The sequence below is a fragment of the Odocoileus virginianus genome, unplaced genomic scaffold (genome assembly GCF_023699985.2).
Source record: "Odocoileus virginianus isolate 20LAN1187 ecotype Illinois unplaced genomic scaffold, Ovbor_1.2 Unplaced_Contig_14, whole genome shotgun sequence".
In the NCBI taxonomy this organism is placed as follows: domain Eukaryota; kingdom Metazoa; phylum Chordata; class Mammalia; order Artiodactyla; family Cervidae; genus Odocoileus; species Odocoileus virginianus.
Window position 1 is genome coordinate 229196 of NW_027224331.1, and position 22513 is coordinate 251708.

The 22513-nt window shown below is 51.8% G+C and overlaps 1 protein-coding gene across 1 annotated transcript in view; it reads left to right on the forward strand.

Annotated features, from left to right (window-relative positions):
- Positions 1-22513, forward strand: part of PGBD5 (piggyBac transposable element derived 5) — a 96622-nt gene that overhangs the window by 45261 nt on the left and 28848 nt on the right. The window contains exons 2-3 of the mRNA XM_070464087.1: positions 9088-9515; positions 14570-14704. Coding sequence (XP_070320188.1) covers positions 9088-9515; positions 14570-14704 — 563 coding nt within the window. The remainder of the gene's footprint in view (positions 1-9087; positions 9516-14569; positions 14705-22513) is intronic.

A 22513-nucleotide genomic window follows, 5' to 3' on the forward strand; every position in this document is an offset into this window, starting at 1 on the left:
GTTGAGTGAGCCTGGTATGGAGGGGCAGAGTGGGCCTGGTTGAGGCTGGGGAAGGGAGCCGGGCCATGCTTTCTCAGGAGTGTCTACGGCACGACTCGCAGACACAGGAACTGTCACAGAATAGCCTTGTCATCTCCTGGCCTTTGTGTTACTGCCAGTAAGGGACTGCAGTTACAGTGAGATCTGTGATGCAGCTGACTGACATCTGAGTCTGCTGAGCGGCAGCACGGTGCCAGGCACACAGTTTACAGCCTTGCCCGAGTTGTTATTACCTTACTACTTAGGTCGAGAACCAGATCTGGTGAGAGGAGTCAGAGTTCCTTGTTCTGCCTGTACAAACACATCTGACCTGATCTCTCTCCACTGAGTCTGGAGAATGGCCTGTGCGCATGAGCTTGACTGTAGGAAACCACTGCTGCAGACCGAGAGGACACAGGGGTCCTTGGACCTGGGGGAGCCGCAGGAGGGCACCCAGGGGAGGGGGCTGCCGTCCTCCCCCCGCAGTGGCTGCCTCCGCTCAGTGCTCGTTGCGGTGATCACGGCACTTCTGCCCCGCAGTGAACAGCCAGGAGATGCTTCAGAGCAGGTTGACTGCTCTGAAGTTAAGACACTGGTGTTGGCTCTCACACGTAAATCTTGTTTTCTGTGGGACAGGCGATTTCTTACATGTGCGTATGTGTCGCATACACTGAATGTTTCTGAAGGTAGCATGTCATCCCTTCTCTGTGTACCAGTGCTTTGTCTTATGATTGCTGGTCAAGGTTATGGTTTCAGTGTCTCTATTAGTCCACAAGTTAGCCTCTTTCTATAGGGACTGCACACTGCTATTCTATGACCTATTTCCTATGAGCATCATTGACTCGGGTGCCTGATTCCAAAGCTGTTTTCTTTGTTGTCAACTTCTTGGCCAGCCACTGTGCCACATTAGGTTGAGGAAGACTGCACACACACGCTTACACATGCGCTCACACAGGTGTGCACAGCGTCTACTGTTGTGTGTCCCCAAAGGAAGTCCTGCAGCTGATACAGTACATAACTGATGCTTCCTTGGGGTTTTCCGGCCAGGTTTCTGAGGTTTTCTAATGGCTGTGGAGCATGGTTACCATTGACAGTCCTCTTTTGGAAGGCACCATTTAGGGGGCACCAGCAGTGATCTGAGCTCATTTCATGTGTTGGTAAGCTTTGCAGATCAGACCTATACAGAAGGGGGAGGCTTGGTGCCCACAGTTGCCCACTAGCATGGGGCAGGTTATCCTCCCACCCCCAGCCACAGGTCTGGGGATGTCGGGAGCACGACCAGGACTCCCAGCCAAGACCCCTTCCCCTGCACGGAGACCCCTGAATCCAGCTGTGAATTGTGTTTCTTACCCGTCACTTAGCAGTGAACAAAGTTCCCCAAGGCAGGAGGCTTTAGCACTTTCAAGTGGCCGTCTGACTGCATTCTGCAGGTGCAACTTGGATCTCAGGTGTTTGTCAAATAGCTGGCTTGCCCTGCATGCCAGCCACCAGGAGAAGGAAAGAAGAATGCCAGAGACAGGATGATTACTTCTGCTGAAGATGAAGACCAGTTGTAGCTGGCAGTGAGAACAACAGGTCCGCCTGTTTTCTGTGTCACGCATTTATGGACTGTTAGGCGGTTTTTTTGAAATTCTTTTTACTTATTCAGTTCACTTCAGTCGCTCAGTTGTGTCCAACTCTTTTCGATCCCATGGACTGCAGCAGGCCACTCTTCCCTGTCCCATCACCAACTCCCGGAGCTTGCTCAAACTTATGTCCATCAAGTTGGTAATGCCATCCAACCATCTCATCCTCTGTCGTCCCCTTCCTCCTCCTGCCTTCAGTCTTTCCCAGGATCAGGGTCTTTTCCAATGGGTCAGCCTTTCGCATCAAGGAGCCAAAGTATTGGAGCTTCAGCTTCAGCATCAGTTCTTCCAGTGAATATTCAGGACTGATTTCCTTTAGGATGGACTGGTTTGACTTCCTTGCAGTCCAAGGGACTCTCAAGAGTCTTCTCCAGTACCACAGTTCAAAAGCATCAGTTCTTTGGCGCTCAGCTTTCTTTATGGTCCAACTCTCACATCCATACATGACTACTGGAAAACCATAGCTTTGACTATACAGACCTTTGTTGGCAAAGTGATATCTCTGCTTTTTAATATGCTGTCTAGGTTTGTCATAGCTTTCCTTCCAAGGAGCAAGCGTCTTTTAATTTCATGGCTGCAGTCACCATCTGCAGTGATTTTGGAGCCCAAGAAAATAAAGTCTGTCACTCTTTCCATTGTTTCCCCATCTATTTGCCATGAAGTGATGGGACCAGATGCCATGATCTTAGTTTTCTGAATGTTGAGCTTTAAGCCAACTTTTTCACTCTCCTCTTTCACTTTCATCAAGAGGCTTTTTAGTTCCTCTTCACTTTCTGCCATAAGGGTGGTATCATCTGCATATTTGAGGTTATTGATATTTCTCACAGCAATCTTGATAGCAGCTTGTGCTTCTTCCAGCCCAGCGTTTCTCATGATGTACTCTGCATATAAGTTAAATAAGCAGGGTGACTATATACAGCCTTGACGTACTCCTTTTCCTATTTGGAACCAGTCTGTTGTTCCATGTCCAGTTCTAAATGTTGCTTCTTGACCTGCATACAGATTTCTCTGGAGGCAGGTCAGGTGGTCTGGTATTCCCATCTTTTTAAGAATTTTCCACACTTTGTTGTGATCCACACAGTCAAAGGCTTTGGCATAGTCAATGAAGTGGAAATAGATATTTTTCTGGAACTCTCTTGTTTTTTTTGATGATCCAGAGGATGTTGGCAATTTGATCTCTGAGTTCCTCTGCCTTTTCTAAAACCAGCTTGAACATCTGGAAGTTCTCAGTTCACATACTGTTGAAGCCTGGCTTGAAGAATTTTGAGCATTACTTTACTAGCGTGTGAGATGAGTGCAATTGTGCGGTAGTTTGAGCATTCTTTGGCATTGCCTTTCTTTGGGATTGGAATGAAAACTGACCTTTTCCAGCCCTGTGGCCACTGCAGAGTTTTCCACCTTTGCTGGAACATTGAGTGCATCTGTTTCACAGCACCATCTTTCAGGATTTGAAATAGCTCAGCTGGAATTCCATCACCTCCACTAGCTTTGTTTGTAGTGATGCTTCCTAAGGCCCACTTGACTTTGCACTCCAGGATGTCTGGCTCTAGGTGAGTGATCACATCATCGTGGTTATCTGGGTCATGAAGATCTTTTTTGTATAGTTCTTCTGTGTATTCTTGCCACCTCTTCTTAATATCTTCTGCTTCTGTTAGGTCCATACCATTTCTGTCCTTTATTGTGCCTCATCTTTGCATGAAATGTTCCCTTGGTATCTCTAATTTTCTTTCCCATTCTATTGTTTTCCTATATTTCTTTGCATTGATCACTGAGGAAGGCTTTCTTATCTCTCCTTGCTATTCTTTGGAACTGCATTCAGATGGGAATATCTTTCCTTTTCTCCTTCGCCTTTTGTTTCTCTTTTCTCAGCTATCTGTAAGACCTCCTCAGACAACCTTTTTACCTTTTTGCATTTCTCTTTTCTTGGAACACGAAAAAGAATTACACAGGTGATCATGGCCTCCTGTACAATGTTACAAGTCTCCATCTATGGTCCTTCAGGTACTCTGTCCATCAGATCCGAGCCCTTGAATCTATTTGTCACTTCAACTGTATAATTGTAAGTGATTTGATTTAGGTCATACCTGAATGGTCTAGTGGTTTTCTCTACTTTCTTCAATTGAAGTCTGAATTTGGCAACAAGGGGTTCATGATCTGAGCCACAGTCCACTCCTGGTCTTGTTTTTGCTGACTGTATAGAGCTTCTTCATCTTCAACTGCTAAGAATATAATCAGTCTGATTTCAGTATTGAACATCTGGTGATATCCATGTGTAGAGTCTTCTCTTGTGTTGTCGGAAGAGGGCGTTTGCTATGACCAGTATGTTTTCTTGGCAAAACTCTATCAGCCTTTGCCCTGCTTTATTTTGTACTCCAGGCAAAACTTGCCTGTTTGGCAATCCCAGGCCCTGGTTGTGGCATATGGGATCTCAGTTCCCTGGCCAGGGATGGAACCCAGGCCCCCTGCATTGGGAGCATGGAGTCTTAGCCACTGGGCAACCAGGAAAGTCCCATGCCTTAACTTTTTTTCATGTCTCAGACAAGAGGAATACTTTTGTGACAATGCAGGACATTGCGGTTATATTTTTATGTCTGTTTGATTTGGCCTGGGGAGAACTTATTTTATTATTTTTAAATCATTAATTCAAAATATTGTGTTTCTCATATACGTTGCCACACTGCTGACTAGTTGTACCAAAAAGTGCGAGTATGTGCAAAATGCAAATCTCATCTCAAAATGAAAGCGTCAGTCTCTAAATGGTTGTGCTTACAAAAGCACACAAAGCCAGCCTTTTCTTCCAGATGGTGCGGAGGTGGGGGTCAGTGCCACATGCGGGGTGCCCACTGGCCTTGGGTCTGGAGGGAGGGAGCAGCAGGAACGGCTTCCTTGGCACTGGGACCCGCGTCTCAGTGGGGTGGTTCTTACTCCAGTTTAAGACGGAGAGAGGTTGTCTGGCATGCCTAAGGTCACACAGCCAGCAGCTGTGACAGAGAGGGGGAAAAAAGACATCAGAAGATGCAGAAGGGCCAGGAGGAGTTCTCCAACAGTTTCTCTCAGTTCAGGGAGAAAGTGAGGAAATCAAACCCAACAAGACCCCAAGCTGGGCACCTGGTGGGTTTCTGTCATGCACCCCTCCCACATCATGCCCATGCACAAGCCTCTCCCACCCAGGGCTCACCTGGCCACCCCGCCGAGGAGGCCAGTGGAGTGCCAGCCCCGTCCTGCCCTGCCCACCCGTCCAGGTCTTCTCTACACACACGAGCTCCTGGCTGACCTGACCTGACCACCGGGCACATCAGCACAGGGGTCAGCACGGGGGCCGCTGTCCTGACACCAGACCCTGCCCAGGGGGCTCAGCACTGATGCCTCTGCTCCTCGGGGAGCCTGGCTCCTTCCTCCTCCACTTGCTTTCCATCCACCCTCAGCAGGGATGTTTTGAACATACCATGTAGCGGCTCCGAGGATGCAAGGTGACACGACAGCCTTGACCTCTGAGGGCGGGACAGCAGAGCAGACAAAGCAAGGGTGAGTTTCTAACAAAACACTGTGGGCTGATGCACACGAGGAGGGAGACCTGTGAGGGCTGAGACTGAGAAGCCCCGTTGGGAGGGCAGGAAAGCCAATGGGGGGAACGCATAATGAATGTGGAGGCCAAGGGGAGGCAGGCCCTGCCGTGGAAGCAGATGCCAGGACCCAGGCCTGGCACCAGCTCTGCTTGTGAGCTCTGTGCCTGCTCGGCACAGAGAGTGGTCCCAGATGAGTCTGGGGGTAGGGCACGAAGGGCCCCAGACCCTAAAGTCTTTGCAAGGAATCTGGACTAGCTTTTAGTGCAGTGAGAAAGCATGAGGGTATTTTCATTAAGCAGCAGAGTATTGTGATTCAGTTTGTGTTTTTAAAATAATTTCCCTGTTGCCATCAATAATTTGGGGAGGGGCATGCCCTTGGGGGAGGCTGTTTTCCTTGTTCAGGCCAGAGGTGGCAGCCACGTGCGTCGGGGAGCTGCAGGGGCTGCTTGGTTGCACGGTGTGGAGGTGGGGCAGGACGTGCTGCGGGGGAGATAAGGGGTGCAGGAGACCAGGGCTTCGTGGTGGTTCAGGTTTCTGAGATCACTGGGGGACTGGCAGGGAGGAGCCAAGGGGAGGGACAGTGGGAACCTGGGGTTTCAGTTCAGGCACAGTTTAAGGGATGAACCTTCGTTGCCTATCCTGTACAAATGAAAGTGAGAGGTGAGTGTGGCTGCTGGTGGAAGGAGGCCTCCAACCATGGGCTTAGGCTCCCCACGGCCTCACTCACCGGTTGTCCTTGGCTGTGCCCAGCCCACCTGGAGGACACTCGGTGAGGAGCCGACAGAGGGGCGTGCCCTGGCCACCCACCTGCTCTGCCGGATCTCTGCTGAGCCGGCGACTTCAGGAGTAGCCCCAGACCGCACCCACTCCATGTGCAGCAAGGGACCCCCTCAAGTGTGGTCCACGTGCTCATGGTGCATCACCGACCCAGCCCTGGGGCAGCCCAGGCCCTGTACCCCTCGACACCTCCGGCTGCTCGTCCTCCTGCACAGTCCACCAAATGTGAGCCGCTGGCTCTGGGCCCAGGGCCTCTGCGCGAGACAGTCTCTCTGCCTGAAAGACTCTGAAATCCCCACCCCCACCCCCCTCGGCTGACGCCTTTCCACCCATGCAGCCTATCCCACATGGCCCCTTCAGACCTGTCCCCGGGATCTGGATTCAGGGTCGTCTTGTGGGCAAGCCTCCCGCAGCCAGACACCACCTGGTCACTCTCCGCTGCCTGCTCCCCTCACCACATCGAGAACTTGCTGGGGACCAAATACTGCTCTTACTCCTTTCTGTTGCTGAGGGGACCACGACACCCTAGTGTGATATTCCCTGCCACCCTTGGGTGACAGTCTCCTTTACAAATGGGGCATCTGCTTTTGTAGTTGCTGCTGAGGTTGTTTTCCTCACTGGGGGGTGGAGCTTTGCTGAGCGACTGTCAGTGCCCCTGGTCTGTGGGGTCCTGGGTTTGCTCCCCTGGAGGGTGAGGAAACCAGGTTCGTGGTGGTGATGGACCTTGACGGAAAGGCTTGGTGAGACCATGGAGGGGTGGCAGTGGTGGGGGGACAGGACTGTGTGAGTGTATTAGCTGGACACCAGGATCAACCTGGGCAGGCACCACTCTCCCCCCGACCCTCCCCCATCTCATGCTACTTTTGCCTTTTTGCAAGCAAGAGTCTCCTTTCCCTCCAGAGTTGCTCCTGGCTGTGCTCTGGGACCCTTCTTGGCCCACTGCAGAGGCGGAGGGAGGTCCTGCGGTGGGAGGGCTCAGCACCTGGCTCCAGCTGTGAGCTTGCTGTGTGCAGACAGCCACATCCCCGCTGGATGAGAGGAGGGTGGGGTTTGTAAGCACCGGCAGCAGCAGGCGACTGGGCTGGCCCTGGGCTCTGTGGGTCAAAGGTCACCACTGTAAGGCCTCAGTGGTGGGTGGCCTTGGGGTTGTCTTCACACGCCTGAGCTCCTGTTTCCTCACCTGCAGAGTGGGCTGATGGCTCACAGGATGGGGGGACTGCACAGTTAATCCCTGGAAAAACTCTTGGTCAGTGAATCAAAAGTGAGGGAGTCTCACCTTGGCTGGGGATCTGCCCACCTTCAGGGCTCTGTTAGTTGATGGCAGGGACCCACTTTCCCTGCCCTCCTTCCCTCCCAGTTACTGCCCATAACAACTTCACATGTGAAGAATCACAACTACTGAAGGAAGCCATAGAGGCTGCTTGTAAATCAAATTAAATAATTAAAAGGGTATCTGCTACTTCCTAGTTTCTTCATTAAGCAGTTGGCCAGGCCTGGGTCTGCTGTGTGAATTCATTTTGAAATGGCCTGGGAGGCAAAATGACTTTAAACATAACTTTTGGAAGAGACAATTTCATTCTGCTTACTCAGCATGATGTAGCAATTAAAATGCTGGTTTTCCTCCTTTTTGAGAGCTACCCCTGAATAATTTATAACTTCACCCACCAGCAGCTGCAAGGTTCGCTGAAATAAAATTATTTCCAGCAGGGTGGCTGTGGAGCAGAGCCCGTCTTCCCAGCCTCATTGTCCAGTTGGCCTGGGCCAGTGCCCGTTGCACCAGGACTCTCTGGAGCCCTTCTAAGAAACGACTGGTGAAAGAAGATATGGTGGCCACTTTGCTCTCTGGGCCTTGGTTTCTTCTGTAAAATGAGGGCAACTAGAGCACTCTCTAGCCCTCAGGCCGCTGTCCCTGGCTTCCCTGGGTACTGTCTCAGCAGAGGTTACCCAGTCATAGGTACCCTCTGCAGGGCCAGGCGCTGTGTTGGGTGCGCTCCCTGCCCCACAGACAGCACAGTGGGGCTGCTCTCGCTGCCCATTTTACGAGGAGAGATGAAAGCTGCCCAAGACTGTGCAGCCAGTGAGAAGGAAATTTAGGATTTCACTTCCCAAGTCTGCCCATCTGAATTTATTAGTAAGACCTCGGATGTCTCCTGTACATTGTCAGCATTAATTTTGCTGTTGAAAAGTTGTTTTTCAGAGACTGTCTAAATCAGTAGTAGAGAAAGGTTAGGGTGGGGCTGGGGTTAAAGTTCTGAAGAATCTGCACAGCTTTTATTAGAAATCATTAGGGCTTCCCTGGTGCCTCAGATGGTAAAGAATCTGCCTACAGTGTGAGAGACCTAGGTTCGATCCCTGGGTTGGGAAGATCCCCTGGAGAATCCCCATGGGCAGGGGAGCCCAGTGGGCTACAGTCCATGTGGTCGCAAAGACTCAGACACAAGTGAGTGACTAAGCAGAGCACAGCTCATAAAGATGCAACGGAAGCAAACTTGTCCCCTTTAAGTCTCTACAGACCGTTAGCCTGGTTTCCCTGGAGTTGAAAGTGATGTTTCTTAAGGATGTGTGTATGTGTGTGTGTTTCTAAAGACTGTCCTTGCATTTGTAAAACCTTTTTATGGCATTGGTGAAATTATCTAAATAAGCCCCTTCAGATTTATTTACTAATAAACTTAGAGTCACCAAGTAGAGTGCCTGATAAATTGCTCTCACCTGAACGGAATCTTTCAGGCCCCAAGTGGCAAAAAGCATTCCAAAGTCAATTAAGAAGGAAATGAGAGCCAGGAAGACACGCCGAGCTCTTTGTTCCGAGTTCCGGGTGTCTTTGGGTCTCCACCGCCCTCCCCTGTGCGTCTTTCTCTTCTGATCCTGTTTCTGGGTTTGCCGGGTCTGTGGGGGCGGGATGGGGAGGCGTGTGCAGGATTCGGTGGGGACAAGGGGCCCAGAGAGCAGCAGCGGGGTGTCCTGTCTGGAGAGTGGGCAGGACGGCTTCCGGATGGGTGTCTGGGTCCTCCCGGGAGGGCGTGGGGGCGCGGGCGCTCGGGCGGAGGCCCGGTTTGGGGACGCGGTTGGCCGCAGCAGTAGCGCTTGGCCTGCCTGTCCAGGTCCCACCCGGAAGATGCCCCCCAGCGCCAGCGCCATGGACTTCTTCCAGCTCTTCGTCCCTGACAACGTCCTCAAGAACATGGTGGTGCAGACCAACCTGTACGCCAAGAAGTTCCAGGAGCGCTTCGGGAGCGACGGAGCCTGGGCAGACGTGACGCTGCCGGAGATGAAGGCGTTCCTGGGCTACGTCATCTCCACCAGCACCTCCCACTGCGAGTCGGTCCTCAGCATCTGGAGCGGCGGCTTCTATAGCAACCGCAGCCTCGCGCTGGTCATGAGCCAGGCCCGCTTCGAGAAGATCCTCAAGTACTTCCACGTCGTGGCCTTCCGCTCCAGCCAGACCACGCACGGCCTCTACAAGGTCCAGCCCTTCCTGGACTCCCTGCAGAGTGGCTTCGATTCTGCCTTCAGGCCTTCCCAAACCCAGGTGAGGCCGTGGGCCCCGGGCCGGGCCTCCCGGGGCGGCAGCGGTGGCCGTGGCTCCCTCCGTCCCGCCTGTACCCCGAGGTCACTTCCGGGCCATCCCTGCGCAGCCACAACCCATCCCGCCCCCATCTGATCAGCGGAAGGTGGTGGGGGAACGGCCCCAAACCACACTGAGCTCTCTGCTCCGAGAGGGTTTCCCTCCTCTTTTCTCATCCTTCTCCGTTAATTATCCTTTCTTTCTCAGCTGGGGTTTGCTCAGGGTAATGTTCATTTCCTTGTATTCTCTGAGTACCGTGCTCACCTGCTGGTGGTGAAGGAAAGTGAGCGGCCTTCTAGGGGTGCAGGGAAGGAGGCTGGGGTCCAGCGTTCTCAGGCCAGGGGAGTGGCTCACGTGCTGGGTACCCAGCGCGCATGGAGAGTGGGTCCCGTTGAGGGAGTTGATGGCAGCCAGCTGTCAGCCGTGACCCTGACTGTCACAGCCCCTCACCTTCCTCGCTGCCTGAACGGGGCTGTTTGCTCTCAGCTCTGGCCTCCGGTCAACTATGGAAGTCACATTTGGTTGTGGTGACAGAGTTCCAGAAGTCATCCTCAAAGTTGCTCTGCTGGTCTGGTAAACTTGAGAAGGTGACTCTTTCCAGAGATTGCTCTAACCACATCATCAGGAGGTTCCTGGGCTAAGTGAGCCAAATTCCCTCTGACTTGTTCCATGTGGAGAGAAAAATCTTACTTCTCTTTCATTTGTATATTTAAAGATCTACCTACCCACCCACTTTTTCTTATGCTTTTCATTAAGGGCCTTTGTAATGAGCCTCAAGCTCTTTTTGCGGTTCTCTTAGAGATACCCTCCAAATTTCCTCTCCTATCTTCACTGCACGACTTTAAAGCATGGGGTTTCTGTGGGGAAGATAATGCCCTCTCTGCCTTTGCAGGCTTCCCAGCTCCAGGGCCTCCTGTGATTCCCAGTTTCCCAAATCCTGCCGCTATCTACAGGGCAGCAGATGCTGTTTGATCTTGCCCCTCACTTTCCTTCTTACCAAGACATGGGGTTTTAGGGGACACAACCTCTGCTTTATATAACAGGCCCTACAGGACCAAGTACAGGGCTGAGCGTGGTTTGTTTGTTTGTTTGTTTCACTGAATGTTTGCTTGGTTGGAAACGAACCAAACCAGACACATTGGCTGGGACGCAAGGGGAAAAAACAATATTCTGACCATACTGGAGTCAAACATTAGAAGAGCTGCTGGAGAGGTCTGAGTGCTCGCTAAGCCTAAGTGTCTTTTGAGAGTTAACCAGCCAGGTCCTTAGGTGATTGGTATTTAACAGCCTGAAGATGAGGCTGCCGAAGGCCCTTCCAGCTGCTAGATGAGCTGTACCCGTGATTATACCCATGTTTGTCGTGTGCCTGCCGGGTACCGACCCCGTGCTGTCTGATCCTTCTGGAGCAGCAGCATCAGACACTGAGACCTACATCCCAGGCGATCCCCACGGCCACTTATGTGTGTGTCCCTGGGGTCTGCTTGGCCAGTGGGCACACTGCAGTGCCCACTAGCAGGTTCTGAGCTGTGTGGCCTCACCCCCTCCCACCCCAGACAGGGGCGCTGGGATGGGGCAGCGCTGTTCCCCTGGGTCTTGCTCTCCTGTGCCCGCAGATGGCTGTGAGGAGTGACCCTGGAGAGGTGGTCACTTTATTCTTGCTGCCCGCATCTTTTCTTTGGATCCAGTTGATGAAACTGAAAAAAGAGGGACTGACATGAGCTTCAGATTGGGGAGTGGCTCTCTAGTCATGTTAGGTTCTTTTTTTTTTTCCCCTCCCTTTGCTTTTTTCTTTTAATTTTGTTTAGTTTTTTGCCTTTGTACTTGCAAGTGTATTTGTTCTTGTTGCTACCATTTTCCATCCCGTGCTCTGTGTGGTGGTCAGGATCCCAGCAGGAAACAAATGCTGTGTTCTGGAAGGGCAGCTACAGAGAACTGGAAGCAGGGACTGTGGACATTCAGGGTTTAGGCGGATCATCCAGGTGGCGACCCCCTTGGCGGGCAACAGCGGGAAGTCGCAGTGCTGAGGAGGGGGAGCGATGGCTTCAGCCTGAGGGGCCTGATGGCACAGGCAGGCAGGGCCCCAGTCTCTTGTTCATCCCTCCCTTGTAGCCAAAAAAGGCGGACACTGAGGGTAGGGCCCCGGGATGTGGTTTATGAGAGGTTGGCCTCCAGGCCCCAGTGCAGGGTGGGAAGGTGGAAGGGGAGTCTGGAGGGCAAACAGTACCTAGTACAGACCACCCAAGACAGAACTTGAGGCAGAGGGGAAGTCAGAACCCCTGGGGTCAGCTTTCCAATGTGCTGATGACAACCTGGAATTTCCTCTTCCTCCCAACTCTGGGCCCCCGTTGAGCCAGCTCTGTCAGGAGGCCGGAATGGGATCAGATAAAGGGGATGAGGCCAGAAAGTATGCGTGCAGTGTGTGGAGCACCCTCAGGCCTTCCTGTGAGCTGGGGTCCTGCCCACCTGGGCTGTCGAGGTGGTGGCTCTGGGCACACGCTCAGCCTCTGCCGTGAAGGCCACCTCATTCTTACACACATAACCATCAGCATCACGTACCTCTTTGTTAAGTGAAACAGGAAACTTTCAAGCTTTCCTGGCTTTCCAGTTGGCTCTGAGACATTCCATTCAAGAAGGTGTGTTTGCGAGTCACCACCCACCTCCCCTGAGGCCTCGGGGCTCTGTTGACGGGACTTCACTCTGCCTGTGAGACCAGTGGGAACAGCCCCTGTTCCATCCCCACCAGACATGTGGCTGCTGTGTTCCCGAGTCCCAGGAGTGGCTCTGCATCCCCACTGTACACACACCCCACCTCAGCACACAGCACCCTCACACACCCTCTGCCCTGCAGTCTCCTTTTCATTCCAGCAAATGTGACCCTTTGGGTGAGTTTACAAAGTCTTCAGAGGGTCCCCAGGATCGACCTGTAACCCAAGCTGTGGTATGTGCCCACGCACGAGTATTCATACACATACTGAATGGGCAGACTGAATGCATCTTCTCATGCCTGGGGGCAGGTTAGTTGGAGGAGGATCTGGGGAGGGCTTGTGAAAGAACACGACTGCCCTGGCTCCCCTGCACAACGCCTGCCCCTCGCCCGAGCGCGTCACCCGAGGAGGGCCTCAGACACAGCGCTGGGTGAGGCGGTGGCGGCCCCTGCAGCCTGGTGAGGAGGAGGCAGTGTTTGGAACTCTGTAGAGCGCCCTGCCCTGACTGTGACGGCTCCACATTCCCTCAAGGAGGGTGGGAAAGAGAAGCCATGGAGGCCAGGAGCTACTGCTGACCCTCTTGCTTTGGTGAAACGTCTAATGAAATATAAATTTGAACAGATTCTGTGCTGTGGTAAGTGCAGGTGGGATAGAGGACACTGGCTTTCTGAAGATCCGGGAGAGGACCGCATCTTCCCCACTCTGCTCCATCTACTGCTCCCCCAGTCCATGTGTGGGATGCGGCCATCCTTCTAGAGTGGATTCCAAATGGGCTTTGAATATGTGATGAGCCGTGTGGAGCTGGGCGTGGGTCAGCTTCTCCAGCCTCCCCTTCATGAGTAGAAGGCAAGGCAGGCCTTGTTAAGGGCTCCTGCTTCCAACAACAGAAAACTGCAGGGGCTGGTGTGCATGCCTGAGACCCAGCACTGCAGGGCAGTCATTTCTCAAGTGGGATTCGAGTGAACATTAACAGGAGAATGGAAGGCTACTGCCCATGTCACAGTTGGTCCGTGTTAATCTCTGTCCTGCCCTCATCGGGCCATGTTCTGACATCACCTGGGAGCTTGTTGGAAAGGCAGGAACTCAGGCTTTGCCCCAAACTTACTGAAACAGAAGCCACATTTCAGTAAGATTCCCAGGTGACTGGTTTGTTCATTCAAGTTGAAAAGCCCTGATGGAGAGTGGCATTGGCACACAGTGGCCAGGTGTTGTAGACTTGGAGGGCCATGTGGTCTGTGTTGGGACCTTGTAGCCTGAAAGCAGCTACTGACAGTACATCAGTGAAGGGCATGGTGGGTTCCAGTACACCTTGATTTACAGCAGGGAGTGGGCTGGGCTGCAGTTTGCCAGCCCCTGATCCAGAGAGTTGTGAAGAGTTCTTGGAATCATAGTGATTCTAGCATTCTGTCAATACATTTCAGTGACCCACACACATACGTACCAGCTTGTAAGTACGCTTGAAATTGGACTGGAAGGGAAGTGTAGCAGGTTCCTAAAATTTACCCAAAGGTCCTCCCCAAAGCTTTAGTTTGCAAAAACAGAACTTGAAACACCTCTGGAACCTGTTTTCATTGTGCCATTTCTTTTTGCTTCATTGTCTTATAATTGAAAAAAAAAAGTCCTATTATCATGCCATCAAAAAGCAGGAAGAGGTGAAGTGAGTTTAAAAATTGCCTGGGGAGTCCCGTGTCAGAAAAGACACGATGACCTGGGGGAGAGCCAGAGGCTGGGCCATGGCAACGAGGGAGCTGGGTCATCTCGGGAATGGTTTTTAAAAAGAGAATGTTTGACCTGGGAAAAAGAAGGTCAGGGGCTCACATGAGAGCTGTTCAGAAAACCTAAAGAAATCATGCGTTTGTCTCCATTTCTCACAGGGGAGAAGTCAGTTCAGTACGTTTAGGTTAGATGTAGATCAGCTTTGAGTCAGAGAGCGATTGGAACGTCCATCTGTGGAAAGGAAAGTACTTCCTTGAAAGGAAGTAGCTGCCCTCCGCAGGCATGTTTAGCTGGGAGGTCCCTGTCCCAAGTGAGAGTTTGGACTGAGTAACTTATCATGCCAATAACTAAGTATCATCACAGTTTCTATTTATAAATACTTGCTAAGTGCTTTGCGTATAGTTTCTTACTTAATCCTCCCCCAAACACTGGTGTAGACAAGTGAGGAGACTCAGGGACACTCAGGATCAGAGAAATAAAGTACCTTAGCCAAGGTCGCACGGCTGATCAAAGGCAAAGACTCGATTTGAGCCCAGATCCGGTGACCCCCTGAGCTCATGCTGCCTTCCTGCATCTCTGCTTTGCCTTTCCTGGCAGGTGCTACATGAACCCCTGATTGACGAGGACCCCGTGTTCATTGCCACGTGCACAGAGAGGGAGCTGCGGAAGAGGAAAAAGCGGAAATTTAGCCTCTGGGTCCGGCAGTGCTCTTCCACCGGCTTCATCATCCAGGTGAGCCCTGGGCCGGCCCCGGAGGGCAGGGAGGACTTGGTAACCAGTGGACTTGCTTACTTGCCCTGTTCACTGCACGTCACTGGATGCTGCAGCTGAGGCTGGGTGGGCTGCTCTCCTCCTTGTAGGGAAACGGGGTGGCTGGCACTGCCCCCTGAATGCCCGCCCCAGCCCCTCTGATCAAATAACAGCTGTGAACACAGATCGGGGCTCAGTACCTGCACTGTAAACCAGCGGCTCCACCAGAACAGTGGGCACAGAGGTGGCTGCCGTGACTCTTGAGAGCACCCCATGTAATGTCCCAGAAAGGCCCCCAACCCCCGCCGAGTCTCTGTCCTCCCTTCCAGTCCCGAGGACACCTCCTCAAGGCTGCCAGTGGTGTCAGGAGCTCCGTTCTCTGAGCCAGTCCTGCCGCCTTCCCCTGCTCTGCTCTTCTGTTTTGGAAGAGGTGGCCAAGCTCTGCCGCAGGAACAGCGTCAGACGTTGAGCTCCTGGAGCAGGCAGGGTACAGAGCACACAGGAGGAAGTGGGGCTGGCAAGCAGACCCCGCCTCACTGCCCTGCCAGGCTGCAGCGCCAGGCGCAAGGCATGAGGGTTGGCATGCCTCCCGCCCCCACAGCAAAGGAGTCACAGGAAGGTTAAGCTGAGCGTCTCCTCTGCACGTGCCCCGCAGCCGCCTGCCTTCCCCTCCGGCTTCAGGGCCTCCGCTGGGGCTGGGCCTGGGGTCTCCAGCTGGCCTCACCTACAGGCTGCAGACTGTTGTCACAGGGACCCACCCCAGAGCAGAAACCACTCTGGATGTACCGCCTGGGCCCTCTGTTCCCACACAGCACCTGCCGACTCTGTAGTATCCTTTGTGGTGACACTGCTCTGGGGATCGGGGAGTCCATTTCACTGTATGTATGACCTTCAGTCATTCTTTGAATAAATTCTTACTGAGTGCTGTTGCCTGCAGCATCGGGCCAGACAGTGAAATCATGGCTCTGCCTTCTTAGGAGTCTGCCTGTGTGGCTTTTGATGGAATGTTCACCTGTGGGTTCTGTGTGCCTCTGGCGCCATTTCCTTTTTACTGTAAATTTAATGAGTGGCGAGGCCTCAGGACCAATCCCTGCAAGGCCACAGGTCTCCTCTCTGTGTGTACATTTTCCTTCTAGTTTCTATGAAATCTATAAAATCCCCATCTATCAAGTAAAAGTTTGGATAGGTACCTTGAAGTTTCCTTTTATTTCTAAAACTCTCTGGTTCTAGGAGGCCTTGTGTAGCTTGAGGGTTTGAATTTAGAAGCCAGAATTGAAGCTGGCCACTCCTATTCTTGGTCTTGCCTCCACTATGGCCGAGGCAACAGGAAGCCCCATTTGCGCAGGTACCCTTGGTTCCGCCTGCCTCGTGGCAGGTGGAATGAGGACTTTCTTGGCCTCCCCACTTCCCTGGTCCAGATGAAGGTGCCTGTGGTGGCAGCAAAGCTACGAGGGACACCTCTGCTTGCAGAGGACCCATATGGCCTGGGGACAGTGGTCTTTTTAGCATCCTGACCCTTGTCTTGGTTCCCCAGGCCCTAATTCTGGTTAGGCAGTAGTCTGGGAAGATCCAGCCATGGTGCAAAGGGCAGGGGGTTCCTCCTCCCCTCTGAGCCTTAATACTTGCATCTCCTCTGTTCTTAGACCCCCTGCGTTTCCCAGATGAGATGGCTTAGTGCTGCTCTGTCCAGGGGCTCCTCCTAGGTCCTGAGGCCCAGCTCTGTGGCTTTCTGCGTGAACTGAGCTGACTCCCAGTTGCCCTGGATACCAGTGTCCTTATCTGTAGAGTGAAGGGATGGGGTAACTTAATTGGTGAGGCCCCTTCCAATGCAGAGTTCTGTGATTCTTATCTTTTTTATCATTGTGTATGGGGTAATGTATGCAAGCATGTTTTCTTCATTTTAATGTGTTAAATAAATTATTCTAAATGATTTTATCCACTGGAGAATCCAAACGGCTAAACCTGAAGAGACTGTGGTCAGCCTGCGGCCCAAATGTCCCTCTGCTCCCTGCTGTCCTCTTACTGGTAGCAGATTGAGCCTGGCTGATGGGATGCAGCAGACGTGGTACGTGAAGGGGCCAGAAAGAGGGTGTGTGGTTCTCCTCTGGCCTCTCTGTGCTGACCATGAGCAGATGTTCAGGCTGGATCACAGAGTTGGGAAACCACCTGCAACAGTGTATCACATGCCCCTGATCAATGTGGTTGGTTGTTACACAGTAACAGAACTAACCTGGGGCCTGCCAGTTAGGGCCTGCAAAGCTGACCAGATAACTTTCTTATTTTTACCTGTCATGGACTCAGCTGATACCTGGAAGGGATGGGGGTTTACTGGTGTATTTCTGGGGAGACCAAGGCCTGGCTTCGGCTTTATGGTGCCATTCAGCCAAGACTGAAAGGTGTGCTGGCTGGACTGCGTGCTTTTGAGGTAAGTCCAAGTGATTAGCTCCACTTGAAAGATTCCAGGCCAAGGGTTAAGTGAGGAAAGTATTCCAAATTGGTCAGTGATTTCTCAAGTGGTCCCAGTAAAAGTCAGCGGGAGAGCTGACCAGGAGCTCCGACCCTCAGATGAGTGAGTACGTGCCCACAGGGCACCTGTGTAAGGAGGGAAGTGAACAGCTAGCCAGACGGTGCTGCTGAAAGGGAGGGTGCCAAGAAGAACCCCAGTGTTTTCAGTACCTTATATGTCTGCTGCCCTTGAGTTCATTTGAAAGGGAATCATATGAAAGTGGTTAAAAGTCCTATGTGATATAACTCATGAAGAGACTGTAGGAAGGTGTGTGGAAGAAGAGATGAAATGAACTACATTATCCTGAAAATTAACAACTTAATACCTTTCACTTCTGGGAGTGCAAGAGGCAGGGAGTAAAAAGTTCCCAGGAGAAAGAAGGCATCAGAGAAGGTGAGGTCACTTCAGAGACAAACTGAGACCCTCATGGAGATGCTGCCCCACTAGGTAAGGTGATGCTGCCTCATCCATCCTCAGATCTCCCCTCCAGCCCTCCTTCCAGAAGCCTTGCACGTGGGGTCTGACTCGTGGTAGGCCTGCTCCCCCACCTGACATTTGTAGACCTGCGCTGAAGGCCTGCTCACTATAAAGTGCTTGGCTCCAAGATATCTCTCTTGGTGTCTTTCTGTGCCCCAAACACTGGAAAATAGATCAGCATGTGACAGTGCCAGCCTGCAGTGCCCAGTGTTGAGGACCAGCCACAGGAGGCCACCCACTCGCCCTGTGAAGGAGACCACTGCCTGTAGGAGTGGGCCCTTGGGTTTCTGATAATCTGGCAAGTTGTCACATGAGTGGGGAGGGTGAAATTTGTATGGTGTATGTGGGCCTATTCTGAAGGAACATATCTTTTTTTTTACTGTGATAAAATAAACATAACATAAAGTTGACCATTAAGTGACATTAAGTACACTCACTGTGTTGTGCCGCCATCACCACCATCCATTTCCAGAACTTCATCATCATCCAGAGCAGCTGGGAGCACCTCTCTTAGTAAGGCAACGATACTCTGTCGCACAGACAGAGTGAACTCCCTGTAAGCAAAGCACCTTCCAGATGCACCGTGGATGCTGCTGCAGCTCGGGGGAGGGGTCACCTGGCACCATGGTCTGGTTCAGTGTTCAGCACTGGTCACACTCCCCCAGTCAGGCTGCTCTGTCTGCCGTGCCTGTGGGACTCCTAGCAACGGGTGAGTGGCCGGGACAGTGTATGTACTTGGCCCCAGTCCCAGCGCTATCACCCGCATTCCATGCCCGAGAAGTGCTTTTGGTCACCTGTAGCATTCCCAGGAACTCTGCATCAGACAGCACTGGTGTCTCAGGATGCCCATGAGTGCCTGTTCCTCTCCTCCTCCTTCCCAACCTGGCCTTTCTGGTTTTCCCTTCTGGCATGGGCAGGGCTCAGAGGGTGTGATGGGTAATTTTGTGCCAATATGGCTGGGTCAGAGTACCCAGATAGTTGGTCAAACACTATTCTGGATGTCCCAGTGGAGGTATTTTTAGATGAGATTAACATTTAAATCAGTAGACTTTGAGTAAAGCAGATTGCCCTCCATAATGTGGGTGGGCCTCATCCAATCAGTTGAAGGCTTCACTAGAAAGGAGAGGAGATTTTTCCAGCAAGACAGCCTTGGATGTGAACTGCAACTATAACCTGGGCCTCCAGCCTGCCAGGCTGTCCTGAGATTTTGGACTTAACAAACCTCTGTGATCAAACAATCAGTTTCTTGAAATAAATACCTATATCTCTATATAGATGGATAGGACTCTCTCCATATATCTTTGTCTCCATCCTGTCATTTCCACTGCAGAGGGATTTCTGCTAGCCACTGACTCACACAGCCTCTGTGTGTCTCAGCTCTCCTGGATTCTGAACTCACGGAGGGCAGGGACCATGACGGCTTCTTGAACTTTGCTCTCTAGAGCCTAAGGGGTTTGCCAGCTTTTTTTTTTTTTTTTCTCTTCTGAAGTCAAAGATATCCCTGTTATCAAAAAGCTTACAATATAGACAGGAAAACCTATGTGCAGATTGTTTTCTAACCACACTTCATGGAATTAGTGTTGTGCTGGACACTGAAGGCCTGGAGGTGAATGGAACCCTCATGGCCTCTCTCATAGGAGAGGCAGAAGATGAAAAATATTCTTGAGGGATAAAGGCAATGGAATACTATGCAGCTAGAAAAAAGTATGAAACAATGCCATTTGCAGTGACATGGATGGACCTAGAGATGACCATACTGTGTGAAGTAAGCCAGACAGAAAAAGCAAATATATGATATTGCTTCCATGTGGAATCTAAAATATGTTACAAATAAGCTTATCTATGAAACAGAAATGGACTCGCAGCACAGAGGCAGACTTGTGGTTGCCAGGGGGAGAAGGGTAGGGAAGGGCAAGACTGGGAGTTTGTGATGATCTGGTGCAAACTGTTATAGGATGGATAAACAGCAAGGTCCTGCTGTATAGCGCAGAAAACTATATTCAGTATCCTGCGATAAACTGTAATGGAAAAGGACGTGTGTGTGTGTGTGACTGAGTGACTTTGCTCTACTGTAGAAGTTAACACAACATTCTAATTCAGCTATACTTAAAATATCAGTTATAAAAACATTCCTAAGTACAGTGTGAATGATGCAGTCCTGCAGGGGTGTGATGCTGTTGGAGGGCAGCTGTGGGGCTAAGAAAGGCTCCTGGGGTGCAGAGACCAGGGCATGTGGTGCCCTAATGGGAGGGCAGACCACGAGGGCAGACACTGAAGGGACAGGCAGGAGCCAGGGTTACTCACTGCAGGACAGCCCTGAGCATGGCCTCCGAGCAGCATGCAGCCTTGACCAGTATCTTTCTGTCCTTGTTTACACCTGAGAACATCTAAGAGACTGAGTCTTTCATCCCAAATCGCAAGGCTGAGAGGCAGGGGCAGGAATGTGAGCTCAGGTGCTGGCTGGCTCCCTATGCTGTGGGCACTGTTCCCAGGAGCCCCTCAGAGGGGGAGGAGGAGGCACCCCGCAACCCCGCTGGGGGCCCAGGTGTGTGAATGCAGCATCTGAAACACGGCCAATGTCTCTGACACCCATAAAGAGGATTTCCATGCCTTCGAAGTGTCCATTTCAGGAAAACAAGCTGACCCACAGTGTGTTTCTGTCCACAGTGAACAACGCTCAAGGCTGGTGGAGGCCCTTCATCCTTGGGGGCGCCCACACCCTGGGGTACTTGTCACAGATTCCACGGAGGAGCTTTAGGCTGTGTGACTCCATGTTTTGACAGCAGTGGAACAAGCATGCGATGAGGCTCTGACAATAATCCTGAGATGGTCTTGCTCTCTAGGCACAAGTGTTCTGTGCTCTGAGACTGCAGCTGATGCCTTCTTTTTGCAAAACTGCTGCCATTTTCAGATCCGAGGCGTGTGGGGCACTGCAGAGAGTGTCTTGGTGTCACAGGCCTGCTGGGAGCTGCCTGGCCCAGCAGGCCCCCACGTGTGCCTTCGTCTGCAGTCCCAGTGAGCTGAGTGAGGATGAAAGGAGAGGTTTATACAGAAGGGTGCATATCCAGTTCAGGGGAGCCATGTCAACAGGTGGCTGGGGTCCTCGGTCTGGGACACAGGTCACTCATCTTGGAAGCCTTGTGACCCTTCTGTGGGCACGAAAGGAGACCGTCTCCCTAGAGACTGTTGTTCTGTCTGTAGTGTCAAAAAGGTTGAGAACACAGTGGGAAGAATCAGCCCCCCCGTGTAGTTAATGCTGTGCTGACCTTTGGGGATTTGTTTAGCCCTGAGACTCGGCAGGGGTGGGAAGAAGAGAGTCTCCTAATTAAAAAAGACAAAAACTGATATGAGTTCTCCATTTGAATGTGTTGAACTAGGCTTCCTGCATCGACAGTTGACACCCCTGGTCCCTTTCAAGGGAGGCGGTGAGAGGGAGGGCCCCGGGCAGAGGTGGGTGTGGCTGAGCTTGGGGCCCCACGTGGAGCTTTATTAGGGGACAGTGCTGTGCTTGCAGAGAATGGCCAGTCTCTGGAGGGTTGGGTGTAGGGTACCGAGTCGGGTAGAACCATTCTGAAGGACAAAAATGGTCTCTCGCTCATTGTGTGCACCTGCCCCAGAGGAGTAAACATCAGAAGCCAGAAATCAAAACAGAGACCTCAGGCCAGTGGACCTGCCGCCTGCCCCGTACTCAGCACCAGGTGTGTCCAGGGGCCCCTGGGAGTATCCGTGAGGGGCCCCACGCCTTGTGTGGCTGGACTGGCAGCTCTGGAGGCTCCTCCTCCCTTCAGTCTAAGCCATGGTTTATGAGCTGCTTCTGCAGTTTGTATACATGGAGTGTTCGCCTTCAGCCAGGCCCCACACTCAGGAACACTACATGCATCCCTGATTTTCATAACCACCTGCCCCTATTTCATGGTGAGAAACCGGGGTCCGGAGAGATTTGCTGCCTGGTCCGAAGTCTCAGCCTCAAGGGGCAGACCTGGAATTTAAACCCCACCTTCCCAACCCTGGATCTCACCCTCCAGACCACTGAGCCATGATCTGTCCCCAGGGAGAGAACTCTTCTCTTTTAGCCCAGGGGTCCCCAACCTTTTTGGTACCAGGGACTGATTTCATGGAAGATGATTTTTTCCCGGAACCAGGGGTGGGGGGGGAATGGTTTCAGGATGATTCAAGTGCATTACATTTATTATGCACTTTATTTCTAATCTAATGCCACCACTGATCTGACAGGAGGTACTGGTCTGTGGCCCAGAGATTGGGACCCCAAGTTTACGCACAAGCTGTCCATTTCTTACCCAGCTTCATTGTTGGTGATTGATGTTCTAACACCAGTTATGACTGATTGCCCTTGTTTTAAGACTGACTTTTCATGTTGAAAGAATTTGAGGAATTTGTACTGAAGGTTTTTTTTTTTCTTATATAACTTCTAATATTTTTATGTACTAGTGAGTTACTCCTGACCTAAAACTAACTTGGAAAATGAGGCTCAGAATGAAATTAACTAAGGTGAAGTTTGTTTGTGGAGTCAGAAACTGGGCGGGACATTTACCCATCTGTTTAACTGTGCAGTGGCTGGGATGCCAGTTTCAATCTGGTGTAGGTGAGATGTGGTTACGTCCCAGGATGGAACTGGCTAGGGCACAGTACATCTGTCACAGAACTCAGTGTCCAGGAGCACATGGCTTAGCACTAATATTTCCTCAGTGTGGAATGGGTTAGTTTGCCCAGCCCTCCTTACTATGTAGGGAAGCAGAGACAAGAAAGAATTTATTAAGTGCCATGTAAGTGAATCAGACACTAACTGG